The following is a 16,101-nucleotide window of genomic DNA, read 5'->3' as shown; positions in this document are numbered from 1 at the left end:
TAATTTTTTTTTAATTATTTTTGAAATAAATTTTTGAATTTAAGTATTTTGAAATGTATTCCTGAAAACATTTTGGAACTATCAGATTTGTTCACTTGTATTTTTATATTATTTTTCAAATATTAATTTTTTTAAATATATTCTTTACATCAATGTTGAATTTATTAAAACAGAAATGATTTAATTTAAATATTTCAATATTCATTGTTAGATATTGTTTTGAATTCGATCTTCGGATTCATTTTGACTTGTAGCCTTAACCGTTTTGTATCTGTTTTAAATATAAATTTTTGAATACATTTTTTAGGTCATTGTTGAATTTAGTCTTTAAATATTTTTAAATTCTTAATTTTTTTGAATTCATTCTTGAAATGTTAAGAAATTTATTCTTGAATATTAAATTTTTGAATTTACTAAACAGATCAATTTTGACCTGTAGCTTAAACATTTTTGTGTAACCTTTCAAGATTTTTTTTTAATTAATGAAATCATTTTTAAATGTATTTAATATTTTTTTTGATTCATTTTTCATATCAATTTGGCTGTTTTTCTGTTAAGATCAATTTTTGATTTTTGAAATTCATTCTTGAAATTGTTTTTGAATTTATTGATAATTCTTTTTGATTCCTTTAGATATTATTTCAAAATTAATTCTTAATTGATTTCAGATCAATTTTAATTATTTTTTTCAATAATTCTATATTTTGTTTATAAATTGATCTTTTTGCCTCTCAACTGATAAGCCCGGGCAAACTTGTAACTTAATATTAATTATTAAAGGGCAGAAACTCTATTGCCATATCGATTTCATATCATTCACTTTCTATAATTGACTTTCGCTATGTATTTTGGCTGTTATTATGACAACAAAACTTAATTTAATTCAATAACCAGATCAATTTTGACCTGTAGCTTTAACATTTAACATTCTATATGTAGCTTTTCAAAAAAAAAAAAAAATAATGAAATCATTTTTTAATGTATTCAATATTTGTTAATTCATTTTTCAGATCAAAATTAAATTGACTATTTTTCTGTTAAGAACAATTTTTGATTTTTTAAATTTATCCTTGAAATTGTTTCTGAATTTATTGATAATTCTTTTTAATTTATTCCTTGGGATACTTTTTCAAAATTTATTCTTAATAGATTTCAGATCAATTTTAATTACTTTTTCAATAATTATAATAATAATAGTAATAAAAAATTTTGAACTGATCTTTTTTATTATTTTCTTTAATTTTTTTTTATATATATACATGTATATATATATATATATATATATATATAAATTTATCTTTTTGCCTCTCAACTGGTGAAGCCTGGGCAAACTTGTTTCTTATTATCAAAGGGCAGAAACTCAATTGCCATATCGATTTCATATCATTCACTTTCTATAATTGAACACTGGTGCATATGTGTGTGTGTATATGCATTAACAAAAGAAGCCATATATATATATATATAATTGTGTGTGTGAAGCTATTGTAGTTATCACAATCCAAGATGTTTTACCTTATATTGTGACAACTATATTAGTTTAGGACGGAGATATATTCTTTGTCTGAAGTTGGATTCGCTGGATACGTACGATACTGGGTTCGGATAATCTTAAGTATTTCTTATTCATAAAAAATGGCCATTTAAAACCCGTGAAACCATTTATTTATTAAACGCTCCTGACGATATTTGCTAAAATCAATTTTCCATGTTCAGTCTCGACAAAGTGAATGAACGAGTAACTACCGTGGTGTTAGGTAGAGTATCGGCTTACAAGGAAACGAAAGCACCTGTTCCGATGGGAAAAAAACGTGTTTTTCATTTTTTTCATGATTATTTTCGTTTTTATTGTTGGAAGTTACATGCAGAGTTTTGCTTCTCAGAGTTAAAAATGCAATACTGTTTTGTGAAAAATGGATGTGGATTAAATCTTTTTTAACTTTGATTTTCAATCCTACGTCATCTGGGGCAATGTTTTGAGGTATTTTATTGTTATAGTGAAAATACTGCCACTACTTTTGCTAAAAACTTAAAATATAAGCATACGTACTTTAATGACATGTCAATGTTTATATTTATAACATAAACAATGTTTTGCTGATAAATCAAATAATTAAAGAAATCAACATTCACAGGCTTCGACCACAGGTCCTTTGCTTCGACCAAGGAAATAGAATATTATTGAGGAAGATATCTTATTATTTTAACACGGTCAATGCTTTTGTAAATCACCTTTTAATACAAAAAACGAGATAATCTGCCCTAAATATTAGTTTTTCGAAATATATCCATTAAAACGTGAATGTGGTATGTGTTTAGGCCATCATTAAAAAAAATGTTTGTTTGTGGTTACCCTACCCACAATTTTCTCACTGAAGTTTTTTTTTTTTTTTTAATACATAATCTCGTATTTTCATATATCAATTCAGTTTATAACGAGAAAAAGAACTTTCAAACTGTTTAATTATCCAACAACAAAACAACTCTTATTTATTTCAGAAGTATTGGATTGGCTGCAGATCCCAGCTTTGCCTGCAGTTTTGCAGGTCTTACACATGGACCGTACAACCCAGTATGCTGAATGCGTCTTTGTCGGTGGTTGATTTTGATATGCTGACTTCACAGCATTTTTCAAAAAAGTCATCTACTTTCTGGGGCATTTCGTCCTGTAAATACGGTGTTAATACCAGTATACTGATGCAACACATGTAAAAGACATAGACAAGAATGCTGACAATGGACAGCAGTCAAAAGATTAGCCTCCACTATAAAAGGGCAGATAGGGGGAGGTAATCAGGTAAGCCCTAATAGATAGACAGGGTTAGATTGGTAGTGCTAATAAGACCTCTTAAAAAAGTTTGTGATATCAAAATGAAGTGTTTGGTGGAAACATGGTTTGTGGTGTCAACATATGTAGCAGAAGTTTTTTCGAGCAATTACCAGGCTTTGAGCTACTGTCTTTGGTTGAATTTGGTCATGATTTCATGTACTGCTGAAATTTTATTTGAAAGTCTGAATCAGGAAGAACTTGTAATAATTCCGGTGTTAGTGGTGCCAGATACTGTGTATAATAGACAGGTATTTGGGGGAAATGAATCTCGGACTTGGAGGCGAGCATTAAGATGTTTGTCTGGGTTGGTAAGGGTTAAAACCACCTACAGGACTTATTTAAGTATAGGCCCAGGTGAGAGTAGGACATGCATGGCCTAGTTCGACATAAGGATAGGTCTGGTGTAGATTTTGTAGAAATGGGCTCTAAATCACCCAATGGATTGATGGTTTGTCTTAAGGTTAGTCCAGTTAGAGTCTAGGAGCAAAGAAATTAACAACACTTGATTATGATCATTTCGGGTAAGTAAAAGCTGAATCCCACTGGTGGAAGAACTTAAGAAGTTTGAAATAGTTGTTCACTATTGTGCAATCATGTTACAAAATGCAAAGATGATATTCTTGTTTTCTCGAAAACCTTAGTCCGATAATTATTATTTTACTATTATTGATATTTGAATTTTTACATTGAAAAATAAAATAATGAACAAAATGATAATAAAAATAATAATTTCTGTCCTTGCTGATCTTCGAACCAGATTCAGGGAAAGCATTAGGTCCATCCGTACAGTCGGTAGTTTCGAAGAAAATGACGAGGAGTTCCGATTGATTGTCCGTTTTATACTACATGTACTATGTGCCCTGTAGATGTATATAGTTTTCTTAATTTAATGCTCTTGCTTCCTTATTTTTGTAGGGGAGGCCATTACAAAATTAAAGGACGATTTAAAAATCTCCATGCGAGCAGCCTTCGCTGAGGGTACTTCCCGAAATTTAGACATACAATGGCAAGCCTTTTTCCTTTTTTGTGAGGCCTTTCAGCGGGAACCATTACCCGATAACACCCAGACAATATGTTTATACATTCAATTTTTGAGTCGAAGCATGAAAAGTCCCGATTCTATTCGCAATTATGTCAGTGGTGTCAAAACACTTCACATTTTAACTGACACTGATTATTCACAGGTCAGGCAGTTTGAAGTTAACCTATATATAGCTAGCCTTGAGAGGTGTAGCCCGGCTCAACCCACACTGCCCCCATAGAGCCTCCCCCATCACTCCGCGAATCTTGCTAGAATTTGTGAAATTTATCAACTTCTCTGATCCTTTACATGCAACCTTGTGGTGCAGTTTTTTGTTGTCTGTTATGTAATGATTAGAAAATCCAACATCGTCGCCTCCAGTGGGGGTTTCAAACCAGAGCAAATTTTATTGAGGCAGGATATCTCAGTGCAGGGTGATATGTTAATGGTCTGTTTAAAATGGTCCAAAACCAACCAATTTGGTAAAAGAAAGCATGTCATTCCTTTAATCAGAATTCCCTCCTCCAAATTATGCCCAGTTCTCGCCTTTCACAATATGTGTGACCTAGTTCCAGCCCCTCCCGAGGCCCCAGCCTTTTCCATGCCCGGGACTCGATCCAAACCTATCTCAAATTCATGTTTCCAAAATTTTTTAGAATTTTTGATTGTCCAGACAGGCAGGGACCCAGCCCTTTTCTCTTCCCACAGTTTTCGGAGGGGAGGGGACACTTGGGCCTTCCAATCCAATGTTCCAGGGGAACTCATACAACTACAAGGGGATTGGGCCAGTGATGCCTATAAGATTTATTTAGATCATTCCCTAGAGCAGAACATGCAAGTGGCTAACTTTGTAAAAAATTCCATCATCACCTTTCAAGCTGCTTTTTACAAATAATCATTTGGTCATCCTTTTTGGGGCCGAGGGCTTGGTGGTTTAATATAAAATTTAGAGAACTTTTGCTTATCTATTGTATGTAATATTACTATTTGGTGCTATTTGTGCGAGAGTGGAAACTTGTATAGTATGTTTGATGTGCTTAATTAATATAACAAATTTAATTTATTGATTGTCTGCCTTATAGGGCTCATATGTAAATTAAATTATTCTCATATTTGTAGCCCTTTCACCCTGTTCAGAATTTATGGCGATTTATCATGAATGGACTTTAATGTGACTCTATAGTTCGATCTGGGGTGAAAGGGCTTTTTGTATTGTATTATTTAGTTTCATTAAATGCCAAAACTAAAATTTCTGTCTTGTCTTATATATAAGGGAGATAATTATACTAATGTATGTAAATAGTCGAGGCGCTCCGAACAAAATATCTCTGTTCGCCATTATTGTGCTGCTTGACCGATTAGCAGACAGCGACGTAATACACGGCATTACAAAAGATAGCAAGCATGGTGAAAGCATGGTGTATGGACGATTCACAAGAGGATCAACGCCTCCCTCATAAGCGAGCTGGTGATTCAGATGTCAGCTTGGAACAACTGAAAGATATCGGAGTAGAATACTTCAATGTAAGTTACACAAAATGCGCCATGCCATACAATCATGATCTAGATACTTGTGTTTACGTGCTAAGAAAAGAGTAAAGCTTATTTGCACTAAATCACTGTTTTGTTCCTTTGATATATTCATAAGACAGATCATGGTAAAGTTTTGTGTTAAGAGAATGTGTATTTATCAAGAAAACCATTACTGAAAACTGTAGGCCTACTGTCTAGATATAACTGTGTCACGTTGTTACTTTCAGGGGAAGTAACTCGTACATTGACAATATACGGAATAGGTGGCATTTTTCTCAAAAAAATATAAAACAAAAATACCGTATTTTTTATAGGTTATAAGGTTCACAATAATATTTTATAATATAGAGTATTTAGTGTAGTCATATGATAGATAATATATAAGAAATAAAATTCACAAAAATGTTTATTTATGTACATGTATGATATATAAAGTAAAATACCAATTAATGCAAATAACAATGTGATCAACCATCTACACCCAGTCAATTTGATGGTGGATGCTAAGGTATGCATGCTGGATAATTTTTTCCCACTTCACAAAGTTCCAATCATCAAGATGGTTTCTTTCAAAGCCAAGGTAACTTTTAATGGTAATGCTGAATCCTCCTCACATGAATAATTCTTTTGTGTGACTCTGGATCAGCATTTCCTCAGGCATCTCAATGATATAAATATATATTTTGTTAAAGTGAAACATTTCTTTTTTATTTCAATGCTATTTCAAACACTCCAATGTGCCACTGAAACATTTGTTAGTATTTGAATTGTTTGTGTGCACATTTGCTAGAATATATGGAACAATGTGATGCAAAACCATTTACTAACCTTCTCGCTATTGAAAATGCTGTTCCATTTGGGTCCCTTGCGACAAACCTTTAAAGATCTAAAATTGTTCCAAGTGTAAGTCATGTGAATGCAATGAATTTTTTTGTGGTATGATTCTTTGTTACCAACTGCAGTAAATCTTATCACAAAGTTAAAACTAAATTCCGATATCATATTATTGACGTCTTTGTCACAGGAGACTACAGTAATGTCTGTGTAAACATTATGAATGTATGGAAAGCTAGTATTACAATAGACTAGCCCGAGATTCCTCTGGCCCTGCAGATACCATTGTCTGGTGTACTGGGGCCCTGTATAGCTACACCAGACACAGTGTCAGGGCCAGAGGAAACTCGGGGCCCTACACCAGACACAGTGTCAGGGCCAGAGGAAACTCTGGGCCCTACACCAGACACGGTGTTGGGGCCAGAGGAAACTCTGGGCCCTACACTAGACAGAGTCAGGGCCATACACCGTCACGGTGTCGGGGCCAGAGGAAACTCGGGCTAGATAATAGACATGCTTTATGCTGAATATATATTCTAAATGCTTAATGTGATAATATTCCAGAAGAAGAAAAAATTCTTTAATTGTAAATTGAGGATAATTAAACTAGAAAGTTTATTATAAACACAATGTCCATTATTTGCTTCAAAACTAATTCCCACCATTTAAGCTGCAGGGGCAGCCAAGGCATTAGATTTGTACCTGCTGCTGCACCCTTGCATGATTGTAAGAGGCAACTCAATTTAGGATATTATCTTTTCTGTTTTATTCTTTTCTTCCTATTGTCTCCCATAATACTGCCCCACTTTTTGCCTTAGATGAGCATCAAGCCCCTCTGAGACAGGACTTGGTTGAAACATATCTATCAGAGTCTGTAAAAATGGTAGATTCTACTTCTGCTTAGCGTTATGATGGCGAATGACTGGTTCCCCAAATTGTCGGTATAATATGACCAGGTAGGGTGTCCTGTTGTGTATCATGGGCAGTTTACGTCAGTGAGGTAACATCATAAAATTAACATCAGTTCCATCTATTTAAAGGAGACGCACTGTCACACAGACATACCACAGCCTCCCAAAACATACACATACTACACACGTAATGCGCGTGTGTCTCACACCCGGGGAGGTTGTCCTTAAATGACCTGTAGATAGAACAGCCAACAATACTAAACCAAACTGCCTTTTAGTTGAGGTTTATAAAGAATTTCACATAAAGCATTTCGCATGAGGCCGTGTTTAAAGATTTTGAAAAAAGGTCACCTAAAATCTCAGGTCACATTTCCAGCCTGGTGATCATTATATAAATATGTTTGACTATATACATCGTTGACTATGATGAATAATTTTAAGTGCAGCTGTGCTTGTCTAGTTCATAGCCTTTCTATTCTAAAACTTTGTGGTCTGGGTATAAACATATGCAGAACATGGTTTGTTGAAGCACAGATGTTTCAAGAATTTATGATGTGATGGACTATAAATACATTTCAGTGTATAGATTAACCTTTACGCACAGCTTGTGCATAAAGCTGACTAGTAGTCCGTGTAGAACAGGTAAAATAGGAATAGGATTTAAAAACATCCAAACGGGTAATTGTTACTGAATATGCATAATGGGCAGACTGAGAGCTACCCGAGATATAGCTGATGAGCAAAAGGTGTAGATGGTACATCATACACAAACTTTAGATATCTGTGACTTTTAGGTCACCCAAGTATATGTCAATAAAGCATTTGTTGTAAGATATATATACACTGTACATACATATGTATGCTAATTAGATAGTGTACCACCTATAGATACAGTACCTTTCTGTGTGTAATGCCACACTCTGGACATAAATAGAATTAAAGATTTGAAATAAAAAGAAGTTAGATTCTCTTTTCTCACCCGACGTAGAGAATTTTACATAACGTCAAGTATGGAAGACTTAAATTGACATATATAGGTATGCTGTAGTCCTACCAGGCAGACTTGGTTTATGTTTGGTTTGGTTTATTTTGTCCTATTAACAGAACAGCCAGGGTGATTTAAGGATGTGCCTAGTTTTGGAGGTGGAGGAAAGCTGGAGACCCCCCCCCCCCCCCCCCCCCCCCCAAAAAAAAAAAAAGCCCACCTGCCTACGGTCAGTACCGCGGCAACTGCCCCACATAGGTTTCAAACTCACCATCCAGACGTGACGGTACAACTTAATCAATCAGTCACCGCAGCCCCTACCAGGCAGACACAGAATAGATGAGACAAAAAAACTTAAACCAGCTTTACAGTTATTCCAAAGGTTTCTGATAAACTATCTGCCTTTTAAAAAATCTGATATTGGCCGACTTACTGACATCAGATTTTTGATAGGCTAATGAAACATCAGAAACCTTCTGATTTCTCTGCAGTTAAATAAAGCAAATTACATGATGCTGTTATTTTGTAGTCAAGGAGCATACATAATCTTATTATTAGTTTTCAAGTTATATTTGAGAAGTCAGGAGAGAATTGAGATTAGAAGAGCTGCATTGTGAAAGCAGCATATTTATGAATTTTGTTTGCTTTTGTGTCCCATTTAAGGCAGTCTAATAGGGCAAAATTTAAGCAAATCCCAAATTTGGCAATTTGGGATTTCCACAGTATAGTCGCAGTGGATGTGTGATCTTTTCTCTTTCCCAAATCTGCATGGTGAAAACATTTTGAACAATTCTTAGTTAAATACAAAGGAACAAAGAAAATTAGTGATGTCCTCTACAAGTGACACCAAGGGACTGTACATGTAGGTTTCCTCTCTGTCCATCTAGTACATACTTACATATGTACGTTTGTTTGTTTGTGTTTAACATCCTATTAACAGCCAGGGGCATTTAAGGCCAGGTTTTGGAGGTGGAGGAAAGCCGGAGTACCCGGAGAAAAACCACCGACCTACTGTCAGTACCTGGCAACTGCCACACATAGGTTTCGAACTCGCAACCCAGAGATGGAAGGCTAGTGATAAAGTGTTGGGACACCTTAACCACTCAGCCACGCGGCCCCTGTATATATGTGCATAATGTCAAAGTTTGTCAGCAATCTACCTTAGGGAACATGTATTGCTTTAGCAACATCCACTATGCGTGTTGGATGATAGCTGTGAAAAAGTTCTGTTTTAAAAATTTGAGCATTCCATTACAGATAAATCCTCAGAACTTTGAGGAAAATGAGACTCTGAAAAAAATCAGGAAAGATAGGAACTACACATACATGGACAGAATTGAATGCAGCAGAGAAAAGCTCCCTGACTATGAAAACAAGGTAAACTAAGTTTAACTAGGTAATATACTAAAAAAAGTGACCCCAACACTTTGGTTCTTTCTTAAATCCAAATTTTAATGCTGAGAGTTGATGAATCAGTCGCATTGTCATCACCAATTATGTATGTACACAAATATTTTTTTTATCAATAACTTAATGTCTTTAACACTAATAAACAATGGCTGGTTAGAAAATTTGGTCAAAATTGGGAGAATACAGGGACAATTTTTGATTGGGAATGATCCAAATATGACAGATCTTTTTCCGGACTGCACTAGTGGTAGTGTGTTTCTCAAACAACTTCAAGGTTTTAGGAAAATGTCTACAAATTGATGGATGGTTTGATTTTTTCCCAGATCAAGGCCTTTTTTGAGGAACATCTCCACATTGATGAGGAAATCCGCTTTATCCTGGATGGAAGTGGATATTTTGATGTCCGAGGAAAACAAGATGAATGGATCCGCATATTCTTAGAGGCTGGTGACCTTATCGTTCTGCCTGCTGGAATATACCATCGTTTCACCCTGGACGAAAAAGTTAGTGACAGAGGGAGGCAAATAAATGCTTCTCCTTAGAATGAAGGGAAACTTGTATTAGTATTGGTTAGATCATATTGTCCAAAGGACGGGTCAGCATATATATACAAAAATGTATCAAAGTATAACACTTGGAGATTGGATGATGCATCAATTGTGGAAAGAAAGTAGGCTGTTTATCGTAGAGCTGTTTAAAAATGAATAGTATGATTGTTAGACAATTATAGCTTGTATTGATTAAAGAACTGTTGACCAATCAGATTGCCCATTGTGAAACTGCTCTAAAATATATACAGTCAAATCTGTATTAAGCGACCACTCAAGGGAAGTTGAAAACGGTCTCTTAATGGAGAGTGGTCTCTTAATAGAGAAGGTATCTTAAATTTAATAAATGTTCATAAGCTTTTTATTTGCTTTATAAATTGGCAATAATGATTTATAATATTATAATATATACTGAAACGAAAAAGAAACGCAACTTCAAATTGTAGGTTTAATAAAATAATACTTGTGAGCATTATGTTTAAATTTCATATGTAATAGTTAATATTGAATATTGATGTAACATCCTTTAAATGTTTAGAGATTTTTAAGAACAGATCACTTTGCTAGAAGGTCATGATTGGTAGTACCCTACGTGAATCCAAGTTGAAATGGCAGCAGTTTTGAAACCGTGCCCTAATATCGTGTGTGTCCTCCTCGAACAGTTATCACATCTCTAATTCTTTGTTGCATTGAGTTCATCAGGGCATTGACTTTCCGTATTGGAATGTTATTCCATTCTTGGACGAGTGTATTTGCTAACTGAGGGAGGGTATTTGGGGGGTTACGGCGATTTCGAATTCTTCTGTCTAATTCATCCCACAAATGCTCGATTGGGGACAGGTCGGGGCTATATGGAGGCCAATCTATAGGAACAATGTTCTGTGTCGCAAGAAAGTCTCTACAGACTCTTGCAACGTGTGGTCTCGCGTTATCTTGCTGAAAGGTTAGATGATGCTGCCTAACAAACGGCACAACATGGGGCCTAAGGATCTCATCCCGATAGCGTACGGCCGTTAAATTCCCATTGACTATCACCAAAGGCGTCTTCAAACCATGGGAGATTCCCGCCCAAACCATAACTGATCCACCCCCAAATCGGTCGTGTTCCAAAACACAGGCGTCAGCAAAACGTTCACCTCGACGCCGGTACACACGTTGACGGCCATCTGCTCGAAATAACGTGAATCGAGATTCATCGGTGAAGAGCATAGACCTCCAACGTCTCATAGGAAAACGTCTGGGCATATGTGCCGTTGCCCATTGCATACGACTTACTCGATGTTGCGGTGTTAGTGGTAAACCAACGTACTGTCGCCTTGCACGCAAATTAGCCTCACGCAGTCTGTTGATCACTGTTTGGGGATGAATTCGACGGTTATGATTACCAATCGTATTCCTTGCCGTTTCAGCGGCCGTTAATCTCCTGTTACGCAGGTGTGCCAACCTAAGAACCCGGTCTTGACGTCGCGACGTTACGCGTGGACGTCCTGATCTCGGCTGGTCATCGACTCTTCCTGTTGCGTTAAGACGTGAAACTAATCGACTAATAGTCGATTTGTGAACTCTGAATTGTCGAGCGACGTGAAGTTGCGTGTTCCCTGCCAGAAGCATCGCTATAGCACGTCCTCTATCAACCTTTGATAACCGTGGCATAATTGTAAAAGGAATTATTGTTTGCAAAAGTATTGGCGATGATGTGGCTCAATGTTAGTGATGAATTGATACTGGTTTGAATGAAAAAAGAACGCATATGTTTGTACAGGCACGGTTTTTGATGTTTTACCGCGCCGGAAGTGCATAGGTCTCTAGTCACACTTGGGTGATTTTGAAGATTGGTATGGGTGTTAGGCAGGGTGCATGTTTATTTCCGCGATTTTTATACAGATATGTATATTTAATACAAAATTAATCACAATTTTCCATGTTGCGTTTCTTTTTCGTTTCAGTATATATGAAAAATGAACCACCACTTTGAATAAAACAAAACAATTTTTTTTTTTTTTTTTTTTTTGTGTATTTTTTTTTAATAATTATTACTGTGCTAATTTTTCATCACTATATGTATTTTTTGAAATTCTTTCAGCATAGCAAAATACATAGATTTAACATGAGAAATATATTTCATTGGTTAATTAGATTACTTTCAAATTATTTATATATATTTTTTTAATTCCTGAAATCTTGGTCCGGATTTCCGCTCCGATTATTATTTACGTTCCTGCATTTCCTACTTTAAAAAACGGCGACTTTTTCACTGGCAAATATCTGTTTTAATGTCTCAAAAAGATAACAAATCACGATTTAACAGTAAGTTAACTGTTTATGCATTCCTTTATTGTTATCTTTCGCATGCAAATTGATATATCGTATATAAAACGTCTGAAAATCGTCAGAATTCCAGACGGTCACTTCGCCTCATCTCCCGTCCTTTTGCACGAAAAGTAAAAATACTTGGGTGTTATTAAGGCGAAAATGGTAATGTAAGGCATTTTGGAGACTTCTGGTCGCTTATTGGAGAGTTATTTTCATCACGGGAACGAAAAATTGTGGTCGCTGGTCGCGTAAAGAGAGGGTCGCTTAATAGACTTAAAATATATAGCGAAAACGCTCGGGAGGAATTGAAATGGTCGCTTAGAACAGAGGGTCGCTAAATAGAGATGGTCGCTTGGACAGATTCGACTGTAGCTTATTTCCGTTCCACAGTCGATGCATCATCAGCTATCACGACTGCTTTTGGTCCATTTTCTAATCTTTCATCATTATCTAACGACAATAAAAGATTCTGAACTAAGGTTTGATGGTATTTTAGTCGGATCAAACTTGTATTCAAAGTAAATCAAAGCTCTCAGCTATCACGACTGCTTTTGGTCCATTTTCTAATCTTTCATCATTATCTAACGACAATAAAAGATTCTGAACTAAGGTTTGATGGTATTTTAGTCGGATCAAACTTGTATTCAAAGTAAATCAAAGCTCTCAGCTATCACGACTGCTTTTGGTCCATTTTCTAATCTTTCATCATTATCTAACGACAATAAAAGATTCTGAACTAAGGTTTCATATTGAAGTTTGTGTGCATTGGTATTTTAGTCGGATCAAACTTGAATTCAAAGTAAATCAAAGCTCTCTTCCCCCCCCCCCCCCCCCCCCCCCCCTCCACTTCCGACCTTCCAGCTATTGTATGTTTTTCTATAAATACTAACCAGAAACAGACATCTGTATTATACCCCACACTGTACTGAGGCGGGTACATAGTAATTACTTTCCTGTGCATGCATCCTTCCATTTGTCCGTGATAACCTTGTGTACACAATATCTCATTAACCCTTTGACAGAATCTAAATTTAAACTCAAATGCCACACTGGACAACGTTTGTGTTTTATATGATATAAGCAATAACCACAATCAGACGATCGATTGCGATGAGTTTTTCTCACATTGCTAAAATTCTTTCATTTATCATGATGTCCGATTGTCAGGCATTTCTGACAAAACTAGATTACAAAAATTCTTACTTGATCAATTAATCATACACATCAAACAATTAATACGCGACAAACTTGATTAATCGGAACACCACAAGAAAGCATTTTATTACATTTTTACCAGTGAAATATCAAAAATTATTCATTCTATAAAAGTGCTATTTTTCACTAGTGAAAAATATCACTTTTGCTGATTTGACCAATCAAATTAATGATTAGAAAATACCAAAATAATTGACAAATCAGAAAGCCCGACATATATGTCAGTACCTGGACAGGGGGAACTACTATAAACGTATGCAATCTTTCGCTGTAGGCCTAGTTAGCAACAGAATATCTAACAGTGTCTTCAGTAATACCAAATATATTTCTCTCGTGTGGCTAATATTTTGATATTTTTCACTCGTGAAAAATATCAAAATATTAGCCCCACTCGTGAAATATATTTGGTATTACTGAAGACACTGTTAGATATCCTCTATGTAATAGGAATAATTGCCATGATAACTTGAAATATTAAGGTGAGCGATGCAGGCACTTCTAGTTGAAGTATTTGCTTTTTAGTCCTCCATTGTGAGCCTGTGGGGATTGTAAAATTGTGTCCATATGTCCTTCCTTCTTCCCTTTATCCTGTCTTCCTTTCCTTCTGTCATTCTTTTCTTCTGTCCTTTTGTTATCGTGTCCGGTAGCTATCTCCTACACTACTTGTCACTGGAAGTTCATACTTGGGGTAAGAGTTCACCTCGGTGAGGCAGTGAGCTATACATGTATGAAAATTAGGTCACTGTGACCTACGTTTTGGCCTTTAACCTACCTACTCGTTGGTGAAGTACTGTAGCTCATTCTAACTTTATTGAATTATTTTGTTTATTTATGTCTCTTAATTTCTACAATATCATACTAGGGTCCCTTGCCTTTATATATATATATACTCTTTATTGCTTCTTGAAGGCCATATAAGGGACCAACAGTATTTATTGTAAATGTAGTTATTATTATTTGGGGAAATTAATTTCACAATGTTGATAGGGGAACTACATATGTTGGGGTACTTTTCCAGAATTCCCCTCACATAAATTTTCACTTTTACAGTTCCATTTATTAAATGCTACAATATTACATTTTGGATTTTCTGACCAACATTGCTGTCCAACAAAATCATTATTAAAAGGAATGATGCATGCAAATTGTAAATACATATTAAAACTTATTTTGCATATTCTTGAAAAATGATTACAACAACACACTATTCATATATTTTGTTTTGTTTTTCACTTTGACAGAATCACATTGTGGCAGTTCGCCTGTTTGTTGGGGAACCTGTATGGACCCCATACAACCGACCCCAGGAAGACAGGGACGTAAGGAAAGAATATGTGGCCAAGTACATTACTGCCGCCTAAGGCTGTGAGCTGTCTGGGCTACTACAGAGGAGAGACAGATTATTATACTCCACTAACAACACTAACATTATATCCAAGAAATTTGAAAATTACCTACATTACCTGATTGATATTTTTTGAAAACAATATATTAATAGTACTCGCTATCATATATATATATATATAACTAAGGTTAATATATATATATGTGTGTGTGTATGTACAAAATAATATTGAATTGTCCATGTATTTTTGGGTTAATAACTGGGTATTCAGAAACTACAGTACTGGAAAATCTCCATTGCTTCTCCTAATCAGTTAAAAATGAGTACCCGGTAATCATTTTTCATTTTCATATAAACTGCTTCAAAATGTGTGAGACAATGATAAATCAAGGGTTTTACTTAAAATCAGATGAGGGCCTGAGAACCAAGTAATTTTTTTGGCCTGATCTGAAATCGATTATAAATGGCTACAAATATATAATGGACTTTGATATATCAAAGACATTTTAAAATATTTGTTTGATAAATGGCATATAAGATGCATTTTGTGTTGATAATTTGGTAGTGATCATTTGGATATTGGATGTCAAAGTAGAGTTGGCCAGGTTGTTTATGTTAAACATGTCATATGAAGTTGTATGAAATTGACATTTTAGAATTACATGTGCTCCGACAGCTTGTTTTTGCAGTTTTTCAATAATTACATTGCAGTTATGTGAGGCATTTTCCCAAATACAATGCAATAGAGCAGATATATTTTGATTAATTATGAAGTCAACTCAATTTAATGAGGATTTTTTTATTTCTATAACATGATAGAAAATTTTATTTTTAATTTAAGAAAGCATATATTTGAATTCCGAGTTGAGGTCCGTTTTGCCGGCATTAAATTCATCAAAACCTGGGAATGCCTTTACTGTTAATGTATATATTTTAGAGGTAATCTTATTTTAGCAATTTTCACGCTGGAAGCATTCCGCTTAATTATGAGTGTGCTAATTATTCTTTACCTTCACTGGTTTCTATGACAATCATTGTTAGTACACTAATTTGTTTTAGTTTGGGTTTGTGCTAAACTTTGAGTACATCAAATTGATTACCGGGGGTATGTTTATATATAGGCATCTGCAACTGGTTAGTATTTATAGGAAAAACT

General features: G+C 35.0%; 1 protein-coding gene across 1 annotated transcript; it reads left to right on the top strand.

The window, feature by feature from the left end:
• The first annotated feature begins 5,166 nt into the window (after positions 1–5,166).
• Positions 5,167–15,119, top strand: LOC117321059 (1,2-dihydroxy-3-keto-5-methylthiopentene dioxygenase-like). The gene is made up of 4 exons (XM_033875541.1): positions 5,167–5,375; positions 9,372–9,491; positions 9,848–10,027; positions 14,842–15,119. The coding sequence occupies exons 1-4, from the start codon at positions 5,256–5,258 to the stop codon at positions 14,959–14,961; spliced, it is 540 nt and encodes a 179-aa protein (XP_033731432.1). The 5' UTR covers positions 5,167–5,255; the 3' UTR covers positions 14,962–15,119.
• The last annotated feature ends 982 nt before the right edge of the window (positions 15,120–16,101 follow it).

This window comes from Pecten maximus, unplaced genomic scaffold (genome assembly GCF_902652985.1).
Source record: "Pecten maximus unplaced genomic scaffold, xPecMax1.1, whole genome shotgun sequence".
Taxonomy (NCBI): Eukaryota; Metazoa; Mollusca; class Bivalvia; order Pectinida; family Pectinidae; genus Pecten; species Pecten maximus.
Note: the sequence above shows the minus strand (reverse complement) of the source record. Positions and strands in the feature narration are given on the sequence as shown.

What these genes read in the sequence shown, in the direction of transcription:
- LOC117321059 (XM_033875541.1), top strand. Translation starts at nt 5,256, where the DNA reads ATGGTGAAAGCATGGTGTATGGACGATTCACAAGAGGATCAACGCCTC. An exon ending in TCGGAGTAGAATACTTCAAT is followed by an intron (nt 5,376 to 9,371) that starts GTAAGTTACACA and finishes ATTCCATTACAG; the next exon opens with ATAAATCCTCAGAACTTTGA. An exon ending in GTTTCACCCTGGACGAAAAA is followed by an intron (nt 10,028 to 14,841) that starts GTTAGTGACAGA and finishes TCACTTTGACAG; the next exon opens with AATCACATTGTGGCAGTTCG.